General features: G+C 40.8%; 1 protein-coding gene across 12 annotated transcripts in view; it reads right to left on the bottom strand.

Annotated features, from left to right (window-relative positions):
• LOC125297521 (NACHT, LRR and PYD domains-containing protein 12-like) overlaps positions 1 to 24,772 on the bottom strand; it is a 99,448-nt gene that overhangs the window by 47,982 nt on the left and 26,694 nt on the right. For 3 of the 12 annotated variants that reach the window (XM_048247901.1, XM_048247903.1, XM_048247904.1), the window contains 3 exons: positions 19,041 to 19,111; positions 2,661 to 4,491; positions 288 to 458 (listed from right to left, as the gene is read on the bottom strand). The exons of 8 other annotated variants lie outside the window; for them this stretch is intronic. In XM_048247901.1, the coding sequence (XP_048103858.1) occupies positions 288 to 458; positions 2,661 to 4,491; positions 19,041 to 19,111 (2,073 nt within the window). The remainder of the gene's footprint in view (positions 1 to 287; positions 459 to 2,660; positions 4,492 to 19,040; positions 19,112 to 24,772) is intronic. One more of the 12 variants, XM_048247902.1, reaches the window with a different exon arrangement.

Raw genomic sequence — 24,772 nt, 5'->3', positions numbered from 1 at the left:
TGTTATGTAATTGTAACAAAATATGGTTTGATAAATTGGATAGCCCTGACTTTTCATTTTTTACAGTGTATAGAGACCTAAGTTCAAATCCCACCTGAAGCTGCATAGTTTTCCCATTGTTTTGGAGAGTCATGCCTGAATCAAAACTTAAGTGCTGTATGAATGCTAGAAGTGAAGTTACATATTGAAAATCCAAGACACAGATAGGTTCACACATAGGTCACCACAGTACAATGATGCAGGGAGTGCTATTTGATTGAAGAAATGCACAGCAATAATACTCAAACCTTAACAACTGCAGTTTACAGTGGGGACTAAACAGTCCTGTAGAGAGAAGCTGAAATCCAGAATCTCCCAGGTCATTGTGCTTCAGGTCCAGCTCTATCAGGGAGTTTGATGACTGTAGAACACTGACTACAGTTCCACAGGATTTTACACCAAGTTTACAGCCAGCTAGTCTGTAAAGAGAAATACAATAGACACATCAGTAGCAAGGTAATTGCTAGTCAGGTCCAGTTATATCGGGGAGTTTGGAGACTGCAGAACTGAGGCCACAATCTTACAGAACTTATTAGACAGGTCACCGGCCAGAAAATGTAGGCCTATTTTCCTGTCAAAGGTTTCTCTTTTGATTCCTTGTCAGAACTCCTATTGGAACAGATTAAAACATGGGGCCTCTTGAATTATGTCCAAAAATTCAATATGGCAGCCTTCAGAGGACTGAATTCAAAGAAGAAATGATGGGGCAAGCTAGTCCATTTTGCCTTAATTTCATTGCAACTCACAATGGTACTCAGTAGTTTGTATGGCACCGAAATGCTTGATGGCGTCGGGGGATATTTCTAATGAGACGACGGATGGTGTCCTGGGGGATTTGCTCCCAGATGTGGACATGGCCATCACTGAGCTCCTTGAGGTGTTCAGTTGGATTTAAGTCGAGGGGAGTGTGGGGGACAGTCAATGGAATCAATGCCTTCATCCTCCAGGAACTGCCTGCTCTCGCTACATATGTCCAACTATTGTTGTACACCAGGAGGAACCCAGGGCCCACTGCACCAATACAGGATCAGTCAATGGGTCTGAAGTTTTCATCCTGATACCTAAGAGCAGTGAGGGTGCCATTGTCTTGCCGGTAGAGGTCTGAGTATCCTTTCAAGGATATCCCTCCCCAGACCATCACTGGCCCATCACCAAACCAGTCATGTTGAATGATGTTGCAGGCAGCATTACATTCTCCAAGACATCTTGATGTCAAATGCGCTCAGGGTGAACCTGGTCTCATTTGTGAAAAACACAGGGTGTCAGTGGCGAACCTGCCAATTTTGTGTTTTATGGCAAAAGACAATTGAGCTGCACAGTGTTAGGCAGTGAGCACAGATCCCTCCAGAGGCCATCGGACCATCAGGCCACCTTCATGAAGTCTGTTTTTGACAGTGTGGTCAGAGACATTCACACCAGTGGCCTACTGGAAGTCATTTTGTAGGGCTCTTGCACAAAGGAGCAGATACTGGTCCTGCTGCTGGGTTAAGGACTTTCTACCAACCTGGCCAGCTCTCCTAGAGCAACTGCCTGTCTCCTGGAACCTCCTCCATGCTGCGCTGGGAGGCACAGCAATTCTCCTATGAAAAAGTGTTCGCTTATTTTTTTGAGCGGTGTAGTATAGTATGATTCTAATGCTTCAGCAAAGTCATCCAACAACATGCCCTTTAGATTCTGTCCCGTCAACTCTTCTACATTCTATCACACCTGCTGTTCTACCGGCGGTCACACATGTGTTTAATACTTCACTCAGTTCTGGAATAGTTCCGTCTTCTTTTCAACAGGCCAGGGTTATGCCTTTAGTAAAGAAAAGTATACTTAATCCAACTGATTAGCCTGGGAAATTTTACATTTAAAAGTTGAAATGTTAAAAAATATATTATTTTTGTCTATTACTATTTTTGTCAAAAAATAGTTGTCATTGAAGGCCTAGCCACTGAACGCACGGTCCGCCACTGCTTTACTTGTAATGGCCTAGTTAGGTGAAATAGGAATTCTCAGAAGTGTAAGTGCACTACACAAAGTAAGCAATTGTTTGCACAACTTGCAATTCCTATTCCAGATTAGTCTGTAATTTCAAGGGAATCAGTTTGCATGCTTTTTAAAACTAAGGTTAAGTAACAGGTTAAGTAACTAAATAACTTCACAGTGTAGCAAAACTTCAGAAATTCAAGTATAGTTCACTTGATTTACTTACACCTCAACATTAAGTTACACTAATTTTTGGGAAGTAATCTCAAATGACAAAATCAACAAAAGGCAAAAAATGAGTTATGCTTACTGAAGATTTTGGTTACACTTGACAGTATCGACATAAGATTGACATGACACTGTCACGAATGTGTCATAAATAAGTCATAAACACTTATGACATAACACTGCTGTTATTACCGGTAAGTGTCATTGGGTTTTTGTCATAACAAATTAGGGTTAGGATTAGGATTATGGTTAGGGTTCATGTGTCATGACAGTGTCATGTCACTCTTATGTTGATTTTTAGTAAGGATAGCTGTTAGATTTTACAGTGCATAATCATCATCATCACATCATAAGATTATCTCATAAAGTTGTTTATGTGTAACATTATTGATACTTTTATCCCATCTCCATCAGAAACTTACAGTCCCTTTCTGAAGCCCCTCAAAGCTGGGAGCAGTTTCCTACGTCCCTCATTTGATGTGTTGCATTTCTTCAGGTCAAATTCATCCAGCACCTCCTCAGACATCAGAAGCATGTGGGACAGTGTTGAACAGTGAGCAGGAGACAACTTCTGCTTGATCTTTGGTGATGACAAGTATTTCTGAATTTCTTTGTGTATGGAATTATCATTCATTTCAAACAAACATTGGAAAAGATTGATGCATTGTTCAGGAGAGAGATCTTCTCTGTTCAGCTTCTTTATGTAATTACATGTCTCTGGGATGCCATATGTGTGGTTTAGGAGACCATTCAGAAGCTTCTGATTTCTCTCCAGAGACATGCCCATAAGGAAGCGAATGAAAAGATCCAGGTGTCCATTACTGCTCTTCAAAGCCTTATCCAATGCACTCTTTAGCAACCAATCTAGACGAGTTGGTGATTGTAGGCCCAGCACTGATCGAAGAGTAAGACATGATAAAGTTAAGGGGCTAGGATAATCTCTGTGCTCTTCATTGAGGATGAAGGTCAGTGCCATAAGGTTGTTAGTCACATAAGAGTGAAACACATACAGTGCTGCTAGAAACTCCTGGATGCTCAGATGAACAAAGCAGTAGGACTTCTTTGGATATAACACAGGTTCTTCCTTTAAGATGTCAGTGCACATGTCAAAATACTCTGAAGCTCCACTGACATCAATGCCACACTTTATCAGGTCTTCTTCATGAAATAACAGATTGCCATTCTCTAGACCCTTGTAAGCCAGTTCTGCTAGTTTCAGTATGAATTTTTTCTGTGATTTCAAGAGCCTCTTTGTATCTGTTCCATAATTCACTTGATATTTCTGATCCTTCATTTTGCTCTTGACAAGCAAGAAGTGTATGAACATTTCAGTGAGAGTTTGCGGTATTTGTTGGGTGTCTAACTGCTCAAGTACAGTGGCTGCAATCCAACATAACACTGGGATATGGCACATGATGTAAAGACTCCTGGATGCCTTAATTTGGGATATGATTCTGTTGGCCTGACTCTCATTACTGATTCTCTTCCTAAAGTACTCTTCCTTCTGTGGGTCACTGAATCCTTGTGCTTCTGTAACTTGGTTGATATACTGAGCAGGAATTTGACCGGCTGCTGCTGGTCGTGAGGTTATCCAGATGAGTGCAGAGGGAAACAGACTTCCCTGAATAAGGCTCGTCATCAGAACATCCACTGATGCTGTTTGTCTTACATCAGACATCATGCTCAATTGGAAATCCAGATGTAACCGACTCTCATCCAAACCATCAAAGATGAACACAACCTGACAGTTGTTGTATTCTTCACCATCCTTTAGCTCCTTCAGTTCAGGGTGGAAGTCAAGCAGGAGCCTGTGAAGACTATACTGACCACCCATGACTAAATTCAGCTCACGGAAAGGAAGTGGAAACATAAAGTCTACATCCTGGTTGGCTATCCCGTCTATCCAATCAAGAATAAACTTATGCACTAATACTGTTTTTCCAATACCAGCAACACCTTTGGTAATCACAGTTCTGATGTGCTTCTCCTGTCCAGGTAAGGGTTTGAAGAGGTCATTGCAGTTGATTGGTGTATCTTCTGTGGTTTGAGATCTGGATGCTGACTCTACTGGACAGACCTCATATTCCTTATTCACCCCTTCACTCTCTCCCTTTGTGATGTAGAGCTCTGTGTAGATCTTATTGAGGAGTATCTCAGCTCCTGGTTTGATGATGCCTTCAGATATGTTCTCAAATTTCCTCTTCAGACAGGCTTTATGATTCTCTATAACTCTCCTCAGGACCTCATTGCCTGCTTGACAGAGAGAAGGTCATATTAATAACTTTGTTGTTAATAACCTGTCTGTTGCAATTCATTTGCTCCACCCAACATGTGTGTTCATTGTCATAATAAGCACACATTAACATCCTACTCCTAAAATTGGAGGAAGGTGTGTCTATGTGTGTCTATGTGTATCACTGTGTCCACAGTCTTCCAATCTTCTCTCCTAAATATTATTTCAGTTGGGTGGGTGGTGGTGGGGGAACAGTGCATTTCTTTCTTCACTTTGTTTTATTTTTCATTGTTCAATAAATACTCAGTACTAAGGCATTTTCTGGTCGGAATCTGGACCTGCCAACTGCTCCTGTCATTTAAATATGGCAATCTGTCCACATAGCGATCTTTCTTTTACACCAGGGCTACAGCAAAACAAGCCATTTGAGTAAACATGAGACATCCAAAAGATGTACAGATCATGTCTATATTTTGGTTGATTTGGTCTATATTCGGTTGGTCTGCATGATGTGTAAATCAGATTCTAGACTGGACGCCTGACTACAATCTTTTTTGGATGTAGATATGTAGTTCAGCATTTGAACATCTCATTTAGAATATTTTATTTTTAGATGTCTGTGGACTGAGTTTATTTGTCATTTCAGTTCAAATGTGCAAAAGCCACTGGATCTATGTGATGTATTATACATTTTGATTCTCCAGCGTACACCCTACACACTTACACAGGAAATGTGCCTGAGTAAAATCTTCTTAGCACCCTCACTTGACCCCTTCCAATTTCCCTGCCGTCAGAACAGGAGAACAGAGGATGCCATCTCTATGGCACTTCTCTCTACCCTGTCCCGCCTTGACAATAGCAACACCTATGTGAGAATCCTGTTCATTGACTTTAGTTCAGCATTCAACATCATCATCCCCTCCAAACTGATCACCAAACTCAGTGAACTGGGCATCAATACCTCCCTATGTAACTGGATTCTGGACTTCCTAACCAATAGATCTCAGTCTTTTAGGTTAGATAATCACCCCTCCTCAACTATCACCCTGAAAGTGGAATGGCACAGGAAAAAAGTATTGAGCACGCTATGAAAAAGCATTACACAAAGGCAAGGAATGTCAAGGAATGAGCTGGAATCTATAAGTAGTTAGAGAGTAATTATCCCTCCTATCTGTGCAAATCAATACAAGCAGGGTTAGTACATATTGATGGGCTATAAAAAGGTGTTTCATTACCAAGGTATCACACAAGAAAAAAATCATGATGGGTAAAAGCAAAGAGCTCTCCCAAGACCTTTGCAACCTTATTGTTGCAAAACATCAACAAAGCTGGTTACAGATGCATTTCAAAACTTCAGAATCATCCAGTAAGCAGCATGGGAGCCATTATCTGCAAGTGGAAGGAACATCACTGCATCATCAACTGGCCACGCACAGGATCTCCTTGCAAGATTTCTGACCAGGAAGTCAGATGGACAATCAGAACATTATGGATGACATTGCTCCATTACAATTCAAGAAGGTTAAGGACAAACAGAAAGCACCATGGAGGCTAAAAAGAGAGTGTAGGAAGACTGAAAGAAAATGGCGTAAATACAAACTTCAGATCTACTATGAAATCCATAAAGAGATGCTCCGCACATATAACTCTGAAATATGCAAAGCAAGACAGTCTTTCTTTTCTAACATTATCAATAGAAGTTCAAATAACACTCGTATTCTATTTTCAACTGTTGATAAGTTAACAAATCGCCCCTCACAATTAGCGCCTGATCTTCTCTCAACTAATAAATGCAATGACTTTTCATCTTTTTTTAAAGGTAAGATTGACAAAATCAGACTCAACATATCTGCTCAATTACAAATTCAACAACCTGAACTTCCAGCAACAAACAGAGGGACTAAAGAGAACTAAACTTGATGTCAGAGTTCAGCTTGATAGACTACGAAACACTTGAAAAAACGGTACAGAATCTCAGCTCTTCCACATGTGTCTTAGACACCAACCAGACTACCAATTTTTTCAAAACTGTTTTTCACCTCATAGCGGCGGATGTCCTTCAAATTGTAAATGTATCACTGCTGTCTGGCACTTTTCCTAAGTCACTGAAAACAGTTGTTGTAAAGCCACTTCTCAAGAAGAATAACCTGGATGCCTCCATGCTAAACAATTACAGGCCCATATCCAATCTACCTTTTATTGGCAAAATTATTGAAAAAGTAGTCTTTAATCAATTAACCACCTTCCTAACATCAAATGGGTATTTTGATTACTTTCAGTCTGGTTTTCGGGCAAATCACAGCACTGAAACAGCTCTCATTAAAGTTTCCAATGACATACGCCTCAACACAGATTCAGGTAAAACATCAGTCCTAGTGCTACTGGACCTTAGTGCAGTATTTGACACTGTTGATCACAATATTTTACTACACAGACTAGAACACTGGGTTGGATTTACAGGCATAGTTATCAGCTGGCTAAAATCATATCTACAAGAAAGGAGCTTCTTTGTTGCCATCGGTAACTGTACCTCAACACCAACGTCCTTGACCTGTGGTGTTCCCCAGGGATCGATCTTGGGGCCACTATTATTCAACCTCTATATGCTCCCACTTGGACAAATCATTCAAAATGATTTCATATCATAGCTATGCAGATGACACACAAATTTACTTAGCTCTATCACCAAACGACTATGGTCCTCTTGAATCTATGTGTCAGTGTATAGAACAAATCAACACCTGGATGTCTCAAAATGTTCTTCAGCTTTTTTTGCTTACCAATTATTCTTTATTTTTTTAAATGTAGAGAGATAGAGAGATAGAGAGATAGAGAGATAGAGAGATAGAGAGATAGAGAGATAGAGAGATAGAGAGATAGAGAGATAGAGAGATAGAGAGATAGAGAGATAGAGAGAGAGATAGAGAGATAGAGAGATAGAGAGATAGAGAGATAGAGATACTTTATTGATCCCCAGGGGAAATTCAAGGTCTCAGCAGCATACAGACAACACAAACACATTATTTAACAGCAGAAAGAGTAATTAAAGTATATAATATAAAAACACAACTAAGCAATAAGGACAGTAGAAGATAAAGAATATGCTAAATATACTAAAATACAATTTATACTAACTAAACTTAAATACAATATGTAAAAATATACTAAAATACAAATTACAAAAATACAAATTATACTAACTAACACTTAATCTAAATCAATTCTAAAAACAGTATCCACATGGTGGTGATTAATCAATCAGAGGCGCTTGCAATGACTGAGGCAGGGACTGAGCCTGTGATTCTCTGTGCATAGTAAGGTATGGTAAGGTGCTCTAAGGTGCTCTGTGTGAATGAGTGTCATGGTGGTAGTGCAATGGTGATAGTGGTCATGGTGATAGTGCAAGAGAGTAAGTCCAACAGTGCAACAATGCAGAAATAAAGTAAAGTAAAGTCCATATATCTATATATTTAACTATTTAAGAAAATGTATAATGTTATGCATATGTGCTAATATAGCATGCAAACAGTGACAGTGGTAAAAGTGGCTAGTGGACAGACAGTACCAAACATGGAGGGGGTGAAGAGGCAGACAGACTATGCAGAGAAGTCTATCGCTCCTCTTCCCTTAAGTGAGGCATTGAACAGTTCAATGGCCCTGGGGACAAATGACTTTCTCAGTCTGTCAGTTGTGCAAGGCAGTGAGCTTAAGTCTCCAGCTGATCAGGCTCTTCTGCTTAACAATAGTGCTGTGGAGTGGGTGACACTCATTGTCCAAGATGTTGATCAGTTTGTTCAGGGTCCTTTTGTCAGATAGTGAAGTGATGCACTCCAGTTCAGCTCCCACTACAGAGCCAGCTTTCCTTACCAGCCTGCCAATTAAGCCCGCATCCTTCTTCCTTGTGCTTCCTCCCCAACATACTACTGCATAGAAGAGGACGCTGGCAACAACAGACTGGTAGAACATCCTGAGGAGCTTACTGCACACATTGAAGGACCGCAGCCTCCTCAGGAAGTACAGCCTGCTCTGCCCTTTCTTGTAGAGTGCATCAGTGTTGGCTGACCAGTCCAGTTTATTGTCCAGGTGGAGACCCAGATACTTGTAGGTGCTAACCACCTCCACATTGATCCCATCAATGTGGACTGGTAGCAGAGTGGGCTTAGACCTGCGGAAATCCACCACCATCTCCTTGGTCTTTGAAGTGTTAAGTTGAAGATGATTGAGTTTGCACCATTGCACAAAGTCCTCCACCAGGCTCCTGTACTCCTCCTCCTGCCCGTTCCTGATACACCCCACATTTGCAGTATCATCAGAAAACTTCTGCATGTGGCATGACACAAAAAGTCATCGGTGTTGTAGCAGAAGTCAGATGTGTACAGGGTGAATAGGACTGGAGATAGCACAGTTCCCTGTGGCGCTCCGGTGCTGCAGATCACAGTGTCAGAGAGACAGTTCTTCAGTCTGACGAACTGTGGTCGCTCGGTCAGGTAATCTGTAATCCAGGTTACCAGGTGAGCGTCCACACCCATCTGCAAGAGCTTGTCTCCCAATCTGAGGGGCTGGATGGTGTTAAAAGCACTTGAGAAATCAAAGAACATGATTCTCACAGCACTTTTCCCCTTGTCTAGGTGGGAATGTGTCCTGTGTAGAAGATAAGTGATGGCATCGTCCACGCCCACTTTCTCCTGGTATGCAAACTGTAACGGGTCTAGTGCATGGCGTACCTGGGGTCTGAGCATGCCTAAGACCAATCGCTCCATTGTCTTCATCACATGTGATGTAAGAGCGACAGGTCTGTAGTCATTTTATGTTTTCTTTTTATTATGATCTTTACCTTTTAACTATTCTTTGACTATATTGCCCTTCTATGCTTTTATTTGTTATTATTGTTTGGTTTTGTTTATATAAAGCACATTGAATGACCTCTGTGTATGAAATGCGCTATACTGTATAAATAAACTTGACTTGACTACATAAGAGTAATACGTTTTGAGTTCTCTCTCAATTTCCATTAAGATCTAACTTGAATGTTACAGTGGGCAGTGCTTCGACTTGGCCAGCTTCACTCGCGGTCCGCGTGTGGGATCACGCGGTATCACGCAACTTTAATTTGTATTTTTCCAGTGACGCTGCAACGACACTGCAACAACCCAAACAACTGGTAGATGTCTCAAGTGAGCAGGCTGTCTAGTAAAAAGAAATGGAGCCTGGAAAACCCTACACAGACTTCACTACAGACTTTAATTAGCAGACTGATTTAGAAATAATTTAATAGCCAGAAATATGCCTGCCCTGCCCTAATAAAGAAATATTTGGTTAATATTTGGAGGGCAACGATGATAGACAGACATCATTTGGACAAAATATAGAGCACATCAACCTCCGTTGCTCAGCCAAATGCCTTCCTGTTACGTCCTGTTATCACAGAGTTACAGGCGATAAACGATTTTTGATGGTCACAAGTTTACGTCATTAGCGGTTTATTTTTTTGATTATTAAAGAGTGTTTTTCATTTAAAGGTTTGACTTTGTGCTTATTCAGTAGAGCATTTAGTGCTCTCCCTAATCCCAGACGTTCACATTGCATGTTTGTTTGTAATGGATGCAACCGCGAGATAGGCTACGCGATTGACGACAATGAGTTGTTAACAAAAATAAGACATATAGCCCAGCAGGAATCTAGGGACTGTTCATTATTTATTGAAGGGGCCACCGGAGGAATTTTGAGTGCTTCAGTCAAAAGTTGCATGACCCTCCCTTGCCTGCTAGAAATTGTTCAATGACCCTCCGACAGAATTGTTAAAAAAGACATGACCCTCCCCTGCCAATTATCGCTGTCTTCCGTCCGCGCTGCTTTGCGCCACAGCCACACACTGTGATAACGTTCTTAAATCAATCTTTCCTGTGAGCTTGCATGCTACCAGTCCTTCCTTTTCAAATGTGTTGCACCTGTTTGCACAATTTCACAAATAATCATATGTGATGCAGGCGCGCAGGAAACTATTTTTGACCAGGGGTGCTGAATAATAAAAATAATGGATGTCCGACAATCCCCGACATGTTTCGGATTTTGACTGCTAAATGGAGCTGCACAGTCCCGCCCACAGCCAAAATGCGGTTAGGTGCCGGATGTAAGATTCCCATTCATTTGTCCCATTGACGTTTGGAAAAATCCGTATCTAAAGAGTTTTACAGCATGTCTTAGGCTAATCAGCTACGGCATAACTCATAAGCATACAACATATCATTTCGAGTGAAAAAAAAGTCAAAAGGTACAAGACTGTGTACATATTTTCATTTCCTAGCGAAGGAACTACTCATCCCATAAACCACCGCGCCTCACTGAATAATATAGGCAAAATCGGCGCGATTTATTTTGCCATTTCCAACCGGCGACAGCACGCAAACCCTTTCCTCCAAACAGTGATTTTTATATAGTGAATGTGCAGTTATTTCAGGAGTAATCGTGTAAATAATAGTGTTTTGATATTGAATTTTATATTTATCATCGTGTATTTTATATTGTGTGTGTGTGTAAGCGGTTAACGTTAACGCCAGTGCTTCGTAACGTTACCTGACTCATCCTATGCTGTCATCACTGCTCAGTCGGGCTGATGCATGGACTGGTGCATGGTCTGCTCTTGGACCACCATATTCAGTTTATTAATTTGCCGTGAATTATTACACAAAATGTTCATTAAATGCACAAAGTATTCCTAGATTAATGATTGATATGAATCATACTGTATGAAGGCTACAGTAGCCTAGCTAATGTTAACTAGCACTGCTAGCAGCATTAACGTTACCAACCTCCCTGCTTAACTCACCACAACTTTGTAGGTCTTGTCCCTCATCCTGGCCCTTACAAAACCTACAAACTGACTCTCGGACACACAACAGTCAATAATGTGACCCGATTTAAAGTGGCTTTCACCCCTTTGGACACTCACTAAAACATAATATATTTCATACCTGTGTTGCAGCATCTAGGCTAATGTTAGCTGCATTATGTAATGACACAATGTCGGAATTGCTAAAGGTTAGCCTGTCGGCTACCTGAAAAGTTTGAGTGTTTAAACTAACATTTACAGTGGTCTATTTGATAGTGTATGGCCCTGACTAAGTTCGTGTGATGTATAAACCCCAATCCTTGTTGATACAAGTACCAATATTCGTCAAGAAACTTTTTAATCACATTAAGATTTTCGCCATAGACAGTAAAAGACCGCCATCTTTGTCAATATTTTTCGCTGAGAAAGTTTCAAACTATGACCATAACGGCCTTTCCACCAATCAGAGGCATCACTGTGGGATTGTGGTATTGTTCAGGATTGTGGGTAATGAAGTACTTATCCAAGAGATCGCGAATAAAAGGCATTTATCTCAAAACAAGGTTAGTGCCCCATGAACTCTTGGTGTCTATAGGAGCATATACAATCGCTTAATACAGCCGTAGCTGGTTTTAAGTCTACTACGTGCAGTTAAGTTTTTATGGCTTATACCGCAATTGTCAATGGAGAAATTGCATTGAATTTTTACATCCGGCATCGGCTGTGGACGGGAATGTGCAGCTCTATAGCCTACGTCATTTTAGTGCGGTGTGCGGGTGATAGCGAGAAGTTTTAGAAAAGTCCTGGGCAGCCACAAATTCCAATGTTCCGCGACAGCACTCCGAATCCACTGCGCCACCCTAACCCCACAGAAGCGTACTTGACATCATTAGCCTATTTCAGTATAGCTAAAGAAAATTACGGTAACACTTTATTTTAATGTGTCGCTGTTACAGTGTACCTACCTAATTAGGTACAGTGGTACAACCTGTGTAACAACATGTACTATCAGGTACTATCATTGTACTTGCATTATGTATTTGTGGGTACCTACATATAGTTGTTACATTGTAATACTGAGTGCTTTTACAAAACTTTGCCAATTTGCCTAAATTTTCATCAGAGGCAAAGAGCTGACCGGAGACCTGCTGGATGGGGTAAATCTGGTCATGATAGATTTGATATACAAAGCATTCTTAGCTCCAGTCAAGGCCTCGTTGTCTTCAGTACATGTAACAGTTGTGCTGCTACAACCTTGTTACTCTTTGATACAGTGGAATATATCTATTAAGTGTACCAGTTAATTACTTACATGTACATATGACATGTATGTTATGTCTTCGATGTCTTGGAACAGGTCTACTAATTCACTACATAGTACATATATCAACTGTGTTGGTACACACTTATTGCTCTTTGATACAGTGGCATAAACCCATTAAAATGAAGTGTACCAGTTAAGTACTTACAATTACATATTACATGTATGTTGTGTCAATGGTGTCTTGGAACATGTCTGCCATTACCCTACATACTGTAGTACATGTATCAACTGTGTTGGTACACATTTATTACTCTTTTGATACAGTGGAATAAACCCATTAAAATAAAGTGTACCAGTTAAGTACTTACATCTACATATATACATCCTGTTAATGATGTTATGCATCCTGTAATTGATGTGTTGAAACGTGTCTGCTGTTACACCACACAGTACATGTGAATTAGTAGACCTGTTCCAAGACAAGACCTGTTCCAGTTAATTCCACTGTATCAAAGAGTAACAAGGTTGTAGCAGCACAGCTGTTACATGTACACTGAAGACAATGAGGCCTTGACTGGAGCTAAGCATGCTTTGTATATCAAATCGATCATGACCCGATTTACCCCATCCAGCAGGTCTCAGGTCAGCTCTTTGCCTCTGATGAAAATTTAGGCAAATCGGCAAAGTTTTGTAAAAGCACTCAGTATTACAATGTAACAACTATATGTAGGTACCCACAAATACATAATACAAGTACAATGATAGTACCTGATAGTACATGTTGTTACACAGGTTGTACCACTGTACCTAATTAGGTAGGTACACTGTAACAGCGACACATTAAAATAAAGTGTTACCAAAATTACTTTTCTGATCATCAAAACCACACCAGAGATGTTAGGTAAGGGATAATGCCCAACGAGGTGTCCATTATCAGAAATAAATGAACGACGCGGAGGCGTGAACTGTCCGACGCGAAACTGAGGACGGTTGCTTCTGCGAAGTCCATTTATTTCTGATAATGGACACATCGAAGTGCATTATCCCGTTATACCATGGTCACTTACGAAATAAATAAATATGAAATCAATTATTAATACTAAAAAAGTTTTAGAGTTAAAATCAGCTTTTTTCAGCTGTTTTTGCAATGCTGTGGAATGTTGATAAGTCACAGCTGAGCGGACTAACCCAGGTGTTGTCAAGCAACGTCATAATAATTTTATAGGTGTAGTATATCACTTTTTAAATGACACCCTTTTCAACCTAGACCATGGTATAAGCTGTAAATATAGGCTAATAATCAGGCTGCAATGATCTCACAAATAATTTCTGAATAGCCTAAAGTGTGTCGTCTCCACAGCAAGTATGTGTCCTAATTTCTATCTTAGCTACTAGGATAGTGAAATTATTTCACTAGCTATACATTTATTAGTTTCTTTCAGCTTATCCATGCTTTTTTTGAATGTGTAAATCACATAGAATATGTAGGTCTATATCAACCGTAGGCCTAGGCTACACACTTGATCGCTATCACATAGCTGAAACCACGCTACGGTTCTTACAGTAACTGACTCACGTTCTCGTTGATCTCTATAACTGTTAAATTTTAGTAGCCTATATTCGAACCTATCCATAACCCTTTTTTTCTATTTGACTCATCATTTCACATACAAAAATATAAATAATGTCAGACAGCGAATTAGTAATTATTTAAAAAAATATATAAATCATTTTTAAAAATCTATCTCCTGCCAGCAGGGGGTGCTGCAGCACCCTCAGCACCCCCTTCCCGCGCCCTTGATGTGATGTCCGTGTTTATCACGTATTTTAACTTTCCCCCGCTGTCTTTGCGTTTTAATGTCTTCCCGTAGAATATCCCATATTTTAATACTCTCATAACAGCCCTGCCATCGGGCCTGTCTCTGTGTTGCCCTGTTGCTACCCCTTGCCCTTCCAACGAAACAGATGTCTTCAAATCATCGTTTTCCTTGCTTGAAGGCGAACTTAAGAGTGATGTTAACCTATTTAAGTTTAACGGCGGGATTGTCGTGAGAGCACGATTCATTGGCGCTTGCATGTTCAGCCTTATGTCTACGTGCGCACCTGAGGCTACTCAGCTAAAGAATTTCCCCTGTGTGTGTGTTCACTCCAAGTTGGCCTACTAGTGCGGCAGATTAGTGAAACAATTGTTCAATTTGTGATACAAGCATCAAACTTGGCACGAATATTCTTTGGGACCCACTTTATCCAAAAAGCACATTAGCCATGCAAAAAATCCAATATGGCCACCATTTTTCAAAATGGCCACCATTGCAAGCCATTATACTTGGTTTTTGACTTGGATTGGGATTGGATAATCACATTTTGATGATCTTGATATCTAAATATAGGTAAAATGGTCTGGACTTTCCAATTCTACAATAAAATGTCAAAGATTGTGTTAAATTGGGAAGATAGACACAATTAATGGGGAAAATAGCACATTTTAGTACTAATTTTAGCATAATTAAATAGTTTTTTGTTAATAAAACATATGTTGGTTAGGTCAGCGGTCCCCAACCACCGGGCCGCAGGACATTCCTAACCGGGCCGTAGCCTACGACATGAGTCTAAAAAAAATGCATGCGAACTAAACTAAATTTAATTCGCAATAATGTCACGTTTTTACATGGCATAGGTCTATATGCAGTTGTTTGATTGCACGCATGTTTGCATTTTGCAAGGTCTATTTTCTTACGGCTGTCTGTCCCGCCTTCAACACTTTTACATATTGCCTCCAGCGCTGCACAGCCTCAGTTCAGCTCACTTCACTTGATCAGTTCTTGGCGAACGGTAGTGTCACACGAAGTTAGCTAAACTGCTAGAATGAGCAACAAAAAACAAGCATCTTTAGCAGGTCACTGGCCAGAGTGTTTGAGTTCGCGAGCCGCTGCAGAGATTTCTTACAGAAAAAAAGTCACCGTTAGCTGCACATTTTAGTGATGAGGATTGGGTGTCAAAACTTCGCTTACCTGTGTGACATATTCGGGTTGCTTAATGACCTCAACCTGTCACTCCAGGGGAGAATGACGACTGTCTTTAAACTGGCAGATAAAGTCGCTGCATTTAAAGCAAGCTTGATTTGTGGAGACGACGAGTGGACGGGGTGTATTTGATATGTTCCAAACAGTAGTGGGGGTTTTGGGAGAGACTGAGGCAGGGCCCTTTCTTCTCGCAGCTGGTCTTGTTGATCACCTTGTTGGCGCTTTCAAATGAGTTTGAGCGTTACTTCCCATCCTCCAAAGATCCACGGCAAACCAATGAGTGGGTCCGCAACCCATTTGTCAATATCCCGAATAGTCCTAACTTGTCAGCGCGGGAGGAAGAGCAGTTGATCGAAATTGCAAATGGCGGTGGTCTTAAGAGTGTGTATAAGGAAACCTCTCTGGCGGGTTTTGGCTCAAAACCAAAGCAGAATATCCCGAGATAGCCGTAAAAGCGCTGGCGTTTCCCACCACGTATCTATGCGGGCGGGTTTTCAGCAATGACTGCAACTAAGACCAAATTAGCGCATCGACTGGACATTTCAAACACACTGAGGGTGTCACTGTCTTCCATCACCCCCAGATGGAAGCTTCTTGTTGCAGGGGAACCAAGCAGGGCTCACACTGATTATATTAAGTAATGCACGTTTAGTTCCCATGTTTTGTTCCCATATTTTGTTAAGCATGTTCACACTTTAGCTTCAAGTTGTTCAATATTCATAGTTCATATTGTTCAATTTTCACTTCTTCAAGTTCACGTTTTTCACAAGAGATTGTTACCTTCACTGTTCATACATAACTGGAGCTAGTTCTTTTCAAGTAATGCATGCACAACACATATGGAACATGGAACCCCGACCCCATCCCCGCCCGGCCCGGCGGTCCATGAAAAAAAAATAGGAATAAAACCGGTCCATGGTACATAAAAGGTTGGGGACCCCTGGGTTAGGTTAGGTTACTTCAGCAGGGGGGCTAAGTAAGTGCATGTTCTTTTTTCAGTTTAATATATAATTTCAATACAATAGTGCAGATTGACAGGAAATTAGCAGGAAAGAGAGACAGGGCTGGATCGGGAAAACTGAACTTCAGCAGGGGCAGGGGTCCCAGTAACGTCTAGTGACGCCTCTGCTCTGTAGCTAGCCATATCAGAATGTCTGCATTACGAATGAATTTAATCATTGCATTTGCAAGCACACAACGGAGTACACTCAAGACTAATGTGGTAGAATTTACATCCTCCCAGACATTCAATCTTGACACATTTAGTCAATTGTTGACAGCTCTCAGCATCCACACTTCTTGCCAAATATTACCTTCTTTCCTCCACACACATCTTCACTGTCATCACTCACATACATTACATACAGTACTCTGCTTGCAATAGTAAGTCCCTGCCCCCCCCCCCCCCTACATACACAGCACTGTCAGCCTCTTCATGGTTGAAAGGACTTAGGCCTTCCAGGCTGTCAGGTTTATACAAAGAACATTTTCTTCTTTGGTCACAATCACCGCACTGTCTGGACACCAAGTCCCAATTAGGTAAGCTAGAAACCCAAAAAGTTCAGTCTTGTTGTCATTGTTTTGCAGGAAGCTTTTCCAGTTAGGTGGTACTTTGGTTTTGTCAGACACGTCTGACGCCCTTGCCTCATTTTGATCGTGTTTCAGCCTTCAGACTGGAATTGCAGTAGACGTCAAATATGATGTCTGTCCTAGCATACTTTGATAGGCATCTTTGGAATAACCTCTTAAACAGCATATTCTTTAAATGTCACTGATGCCTTTGGAGACAATGAATAAACAAGAGAAGACTCATCCTTTGTCTGAAGGAGAAATAAGAGTTTCCAGAATGACTCTTCATCTGCCTCTTCTCACACCAGTCTTCCCAAGAAGTATGGCCTTGATCGATATTCAAGAGTGCGCTTCGATAGATGATTTTCGAGTGCAGTCCAACTATTTCTGGCCGCCATCTTAGAAACTAGCCTGGAAATAGATTTCTTTCTTTGCACCATTTATTTTGCCATGTTAAAATACATAAATTAATGCCTAGATCATGTAAATACGCCCAGCCATTAAAGTTCTACAGCAAAAACGTTTTTCTTACATTTGATGTGGCGGCCATCTTGAAAAATGGCCGCCATGTTGGATTTTCAGGTGGCTAATGTGCTTTCCTCAAAAAGTAGGTTCTAGTGATTATTCATGCCAATTTTGGTGCTTGTATCACAAAGTGAACGATTGTCCTGGAATATGGACTTAACCTGCCGCACTATACCATCTTACCAACTCTGCACTGTAGACCCTAACTGGCTATTTATATTTTTCTTTGAAATAAGCAAATGTATTTGTTCAACTTTATGAAGCAGAATTACACACTAGGCTACTTGGAACATTACACATTTGACAAAGGACAGATGTATGTTGCTAGTGACAAAATATTAACTTAGTGTTTTACGATGTCTTTGTCATGGGGAAGTTTTTTTCCCCATGCATTTATTCTAGGCTACTGTCAGTGACTGCCGTGAGAGAAGCGGGTTCTGTGTTTCGTTCATGTCAGTGACTGACGCGAGAGAAGCGGGGTCTGTGTTGTGTTGCGTTGCGTTAATTTATTTTCATTGGGCATGCCGTGCCGTGCCTTCCACAGCTCTTCAGTTCTGACAAAGCCGAAATTACTCCTTTTGAAACAATGGAAGCGTGTTTAGTTATATTGCTTGACGGGGGGGATCCCAAGCAGCTTTCAGCCATAAGGCTACTTTGAGAACAATTCACCCGACACTAATATTCAAAATGATGAAAACTATTTCGGCATAGCCTATAAAACAGTTTAATTAAATGGAATGTTAGTTGTAAACAAACGAGCTTCTTGGTGAGGCTTGGCCTCACAGATGCGCTCGTGCTAGATGGCAAGAAAAATCTTCCATTGACATCATCCATAGCAACGAAGACTCACTCCTAGTTTAGGAGTTGTCATTTTTCTTTACCAAGAGTAGGTCTGAAAGGCTTTGTGAATAACTTTTAAGAGAAAACTCCAAGCTAAAATCTTGAAGTCTCCAATAATGTGTTTCCTTATATAAGGTCATGAAGTCTTTCATAATTTGTTTCCCTTATTTAAGGCATGTTTTATCTAAATGGGTGCAGTTGACATTTAAAAGAGTTGTCTACAGAGAAGCCGTTGAGAAGATGCAGTAACACTTTCTAATTCCTAACATAGACATAAACGTCACACCCAGACGGTCAGCAGACATCTAAAAAAAGTAGTCATAAAAATGCTCATTCTGGCACATCAGGGGATAGGTCTTTAAAAGGCACATCCTGATAATTAGGTAACATTAAAAATTCAGAATTCTGAAGTAGCCTCTTAAACAGTTTTTTGAATATTGTGGTATGAATCCTATTGACTACTGAGGTTCACTGGTGTCCACTATTACTGAGTCCATATGTCAAAGACCTCATACTCACTTGTGTTGTTGTTGTTTCCACCCAGTGCCTCTTCATGCACTCCATCCCTCAACTGATCAGCCGTCAACCCACTAACATAAAGATGGAGTTAAAGCAAAAATTAGTGGAGTGGACTCACAAATAGCCCTCTGTTAGATAAGCTCTTAACTCAGTACAACATCTATAATAAGGAAAATGAATGAATGATCACATCATCTATTGTCTATGTTTTAAAATGCAACAACAGTCAAAGAAGTTGAAGTTTGTAAAGTTGTGTGTGTGTGTGTGTGGGGGTGGGCTAGATATTCTCTCTGTTGTTTTGATCATTGGCTTTCATCCCTTTCACCACTTGGTGTTGATGGTGTTATTTTGAGGCACAGGTGTCATCTTGCCTCTTAAGGCATTAAGGCATTCATATTTATCCTACACAGTTCTGTGCAAATGTTCAAAGGTTCTTCATGTCAACCTTGGATGGGAAGCAGATCCTTTGTCCAATGACCTCCTGCCAACAGAGGAGGCATGAAGGGTTTTCTCTCATTGGTTCAGGTTGTTGGGAGATGACAGGGCACCGTACGTGGCTTGTAAAATAAAGCTGGTCCAAGATGCTTCCATGCCCCACAGCTCCATTGATAGACCTCTAATGTTCGCCTACTGTACAAAAAGGAACCAAGACTGCCATCTTTGCCCATATAGGGTGATACTGGTATTAATTGAAGCTATGAAAGTTGCATTGCAAGCTCTGGGGTAGCAAAAATCTAAGTTTGATGTCTTACCGTACAGGAGATGACACTACCCACTCGAAGGCAAAGGACAAGAGCGTGCTGAGCAAAACATCTGCATTTCTTCGCACTCTACGTGTTGAGCAAAATGACTGACTTCTTTGTCCCCACAAGAGTTTAACAGGTGCAATAATTAAAACCCCTTAGGAAAAATCGCAAGATACAGATCTCAAAGATGGCAGCTTTTTTGAAGGCAAACTTCAGCGGTCTACAGTTTTCTGCTTTTGAGTGACTGTTGCTAAGGTCCCACAAGCTTTTGCAACAATAATGTTAAACTCTTAACATGGGGATAACTAGAGAACCAGTGTTTAACACTAGTAATAGTTATTTAATTGTTCATTACTCAGGCAGAAACGCAATTGAAATATCAAGGTGTGACACTTTAGGCATACAATTAGAATCTTTGAACTAAAAAACGAGTGAATTTGTCAACACAGCCAGACACCACAACTAACTTTATCCCACACCAATCACATGCTGATCCTCTTAACAAGGCTTAGTGGGGCAGCCTACTGGTTAACACTTTGGACCTGTAACCGGAAGGGTTGCCGGTTCGAACCCTAACCAGTAGGCACGGCTGAAGTGCCCTTGAGGCACCTAACCCCTCACTGCTCCCTGGGCGCCGCTGTTGATGCAGGCAGCTCACTGTGCCGGGATTAGTGTGTGCTTCACCTCATTGTGTGTACACTGTGTGTGTTTCACTAATTCACAGATTGGGATAAATGCAGAGACCAAATTTCCCTTACGGGATCAAAAGAGTATATATACTTATTCTTAACAGCGGCACCAGAATGAGTTTGAAAGTGGGGGTGCAAATTTAAAAAAAAAAAAAAAAAAAAAAAGCTGGTTTCGGGCTGGGTTCCCCTAAACAATTTTGAAAATTCCAGAGGCTAACTATTCACGGACGTTTTCACGTGGGATATTACAATATAAGATAAGTCTAATAATAATTTAAAAAAAAGTCTAAAAAAAAACTGTCATTATGTTAGGTTCGTGGTAAGGTGCTGTGTAGTGATTTCGGGTGGTTTCATTCAAGCTGACTGAACTGCAAGTAGTATCTTTTTACTAGGGATGGCACGGTTTTTGAAAAATGCTCCGAACCGTGCGGATGGCATGTCACGGTTCGGAGTGTGTGTTCGTCGTACGGTCCTACGGTTCAGGCTAGTTATGGCATGCGCAATTGATTCCCATGTGACAATGTGTTTCCCTTTCGCGCGAGAGTAGGAGTATAGTTTTGAGTGCTGCGCGCGACTGGAGTCTTTAGAAATGACAAGTGCGAGAGACAAAGACTGCCGGGAGTTGCAGGATGCGCCAGCCTCTTATAGGTCTGGTGTGTGGGAACATTTCGGATTTGAGGTTACCTATGATGATAGAGGAGTTAAGACGACAGAAAAGACTGCGACTGTGTGCAAACATTGTGCAACACGTGTTCAGTATGCTCTTGGCAACACTTCGAACATGCTAGGTCATATGAAAAGACGTCACCCCAATGTGTCTGTAGACAGTTTAAGGAAGAAAGAGCCGCAGGCTACCCAACAACTTCTGTCCTCAGCATTTAAGCAGCCTTTCAGTGATAACTCGGCCAGGGCAATGGCCATAACGAAAGCAATCGGGATGTTTATTGCAAAAGATATGATGCCATATAGTGTGATTGAGGGTGAAGGATTTCGTCAGTTGATGAAAATACTCGAGCCCCGCTACAACATTCCCTCCCGCCGACACTTCGGCACCTCTGTAGTTCCAACACTATACGACGAGACACGAGAAAAACTTGTCAAAGAATTGTCAGACACGGCCCACGTAGCTCTCACCACCGATGGATTGCATTTATTGATAGCCACTAGCCAGCATGTTTTTTAATATTTAAAATATTACAGTGGCACTTTTACTTTAGATAAGAACTTTGTTTCCAAATACTGCACTTTAATTTAAGAATTTAATTTAAGCTGCAAGAGTTACACTTTCTTTCTTTGTGTGTCAAAAAGGGGCATAGATTTTGTGAACCGTGCCACCCCTACTTTTTACGCACAGAGTGATTTAGTCTAGGCTTAGGCTACACGTTCTAAATGAATAATCTGCTAAAATAAACTGCCCCTGATATTGACAGACACAGACACACCAGCATAACCTGAATTTCCATTCAAGGAATAAAGGATGTAGTCTATAGCCTACAATAATAATGATCACAATCTCCATTTTCTGTCCTGTGCACGCAGCCAAGGTCATTCCCATTCTCCACGCATGGCCAAGATGCACCCGCACATTTTGGCCTGTGAATCACTGGCATATTATAATTTCATTGCATTTTACAAGAGCCCTATAACATCAAAACGATCAAAAACATTGAAACATTCTTGTGCTTCACCACATAAACAGCAATAGATCTAGCATACTTCAAGGATGTTCATAGATAGAGGAGGCCAGCAGCTCATGAACTCTTGTTGACCTCCTCAGCTTCGTGAATAATTAATAGTAGTGTATCTAAGATCTCTGTAGTCCTCCACACACAAGTTTCAAGAACAAATGCAACTGAAGGTAGTGTAGAGCAGTAATGCACAGCGATTTGTAAGGTAAGTGTGGTGGTGACGATAACTGAACTGAGCTTCAGTATCATCGTAGCCTCGTTGGTCGCATTGATACGGTTGGTGCATAGACATAGGGTTGCTCGTAGGATAACCCTTTTCCTGGACCAGTCACCTGGTTTGTGGGCGAAATATCTGATTGGCTGTGCATGACATGATCAAGAGGCCAGACTAGAGTGTGTGCGGCTGCACAGAAAGTAGCCGACTGGCACTGCAAAGGTGAATAGATTGCAGAATAGCCAAAAAAGTTGTGGCATTGTTATAAAACCTTTAAAATCTCTAAACAATCACAAGTATGGCAGTTCATCACAGTTCATCCATTGCAACTGGATTGATGAAAGGTCACTTACTGTACACCTGTAGGCTACATTGTATTTGGGAAAAGCAGAAGGTATCAGCATAATGTTATATTTTTTATTTATTTCTTATTTCTTTATGTATTAATAAACAAAAACATCTCTGTCAGTTCCATGCAGTTTTCAACAGCTATCAAAAACAAAGGTCATTTTTGGATGGATGGATTTTTTGTGAATGTTTCTTCTTCTACTTAAGATTTTAGTCATCTTTAGTTCATGTGATACTGACATAAACACATAAAACTGACATGTCCAAATGGGCCTTCATGAAATGCATCGCTAGACTGTTCATACACATTTTAACGGGCCAAGTTGAAGAGCTGTTGTCCGTTATTGTTCGTGCAAATATAGGCTGAATCATGTTCCCTTGCATTGTGTAACTGAGGTCCATGGCTAACGATCCATTTTTGTAGTTAATGTGAGCTATCATTGCAAAGTTATTAACCACTATTCTGAGTTTATTTGATTCATGGGCTTCGCATGAATTCTGTCTCAAAGTGTTAGGACAAGGAGAGTTTCATTGAGATAAATTGGTTAAATTTTCTACTCTATTCACTCAAGCTTTATATGATTTAAAAAAAATAATAATAACTGGTTTTACAGTTGCCAGACGACATGCTGAATACAAGCATGGATTTTGTGACATGCATTTGTGTTTCACCTACAGACTGGGATGGCGCAGGAGCTGGTGACTTCAACCCACAGTCTTCAGAACCACCAGTCACCAAGGCTCCTAATGGTATGATGCTATTTCCTATTGCCACTACAGTGAGCATATTTTTTCACTCATTTTAGAAACGCCAGGTTGACAGTGGGTTATGACAGTTAATAACAATTAAGTTACTCAAACTTGTTTCATTTTCTTCTCTCCAGACATTTACCATTCTAGAGCAGATGGTTCTGTACAACCTCTCCTAAACTGGTATTCCGCAAGATGCAGCACGGAAATAGGAAGAGGCCACTCAATGACTTCTGATACAAAGACTTTGAATGGTAGGAATAATTCCGTAATTTTTTCGCTTTCAAATCACCCATCGTCAGTCTTCAAATCAGAATCAGGCTTTTCTAACTGGAAGCAAGACGGTGGCCAACCATTGTAAAAATTGTTGTTGAAAAAATTGTGTAAATATGATGTAGTTGTTGCTCACATGCTGTGTGTGTGCACTGTGAGTGTGTGTTTGTTTTAATGTACGCAAACTGGCAGTGAAAGTGGTTTCTCTTATCAACAAAAGGGGAAAAAGTAAAACTTGTTTAATTGAACGAAAAATGTGTGTATGATGTATGATTTCTGTTTAAAATATCAATGTATTTCCACTGAAGTGTCTATTATATTTTAGTTGTGTTTTCAATGCACATTATAAATAAATGGGAAATTGTTAAGAATTGTATTGGCTTTTTTGTTTTTTAGCATTTAGCATTCAAGTATTTGAACAAGGTAAGACTGGTGAAATGTATGCACCTTACTGCTGTGGTGTAGTCTAGTTAGCTGTAGTGGGTATACTGTGATCAACCCCAAATATTAATACCTATCCTTGTCTGTTTTAAGTGGGTATACTGAAATGGTGATGCTTTTTAAGTGGGTATACCAGAGACTTTCTAATGAGGAGACACAGCACTCAAAAAATCCTCCATAGAAATGCATGGGGCTAGTTTGTAACGCCAATATGGCCGATGTCTACACATATCCCACCCCTTCCTCGGCAAAACTTCGACATGTGAATACATTGAGCCAATCATGTGGTGTGATGTGAAGACATTGTGCCAATCATGTGTCTTGAACTTGCCGCTGGAGCAAGATTGGTGTCGTGAAGCCTTGCGCACGCACATTTCTGCCGAATAGGATGCCCGATGAGTGCCCAAAAAGCGTTGCAATATGCCCGTTGAGTGGAGGGACTTGCCTAAAAGGACTTTGGGTATACTGCGTATAGTCCTGCATATCACGTAGACTACGTGCCTCTGCCTTACTGAACAAAGGATTTTCTGTGTATGGATGTTGACCGGTTCTTGGCCCCTCAGTGTATGATGTGGCCCCTTTG

Source organism: Alosa alosa, chromosome 7 (genome assembly GCF_017589495.1).
Source record: "Alosa alosa isolate M-15738 ecotype Scorff River chromosome 7, AALO_Geno_1.1, whole genome shotgun sequence".
In the NCBI taxonomy this organism is placed as follows: domain Eukaryota; kingdom Metazoa; phylum Chordata; class Actinopteri; order Clupeiformes; family Clupeidae; genus Alosa; species Alosa alosa.
This window is presented reverse-complemented; position numbering and strand designations above follow the sequence as displayed.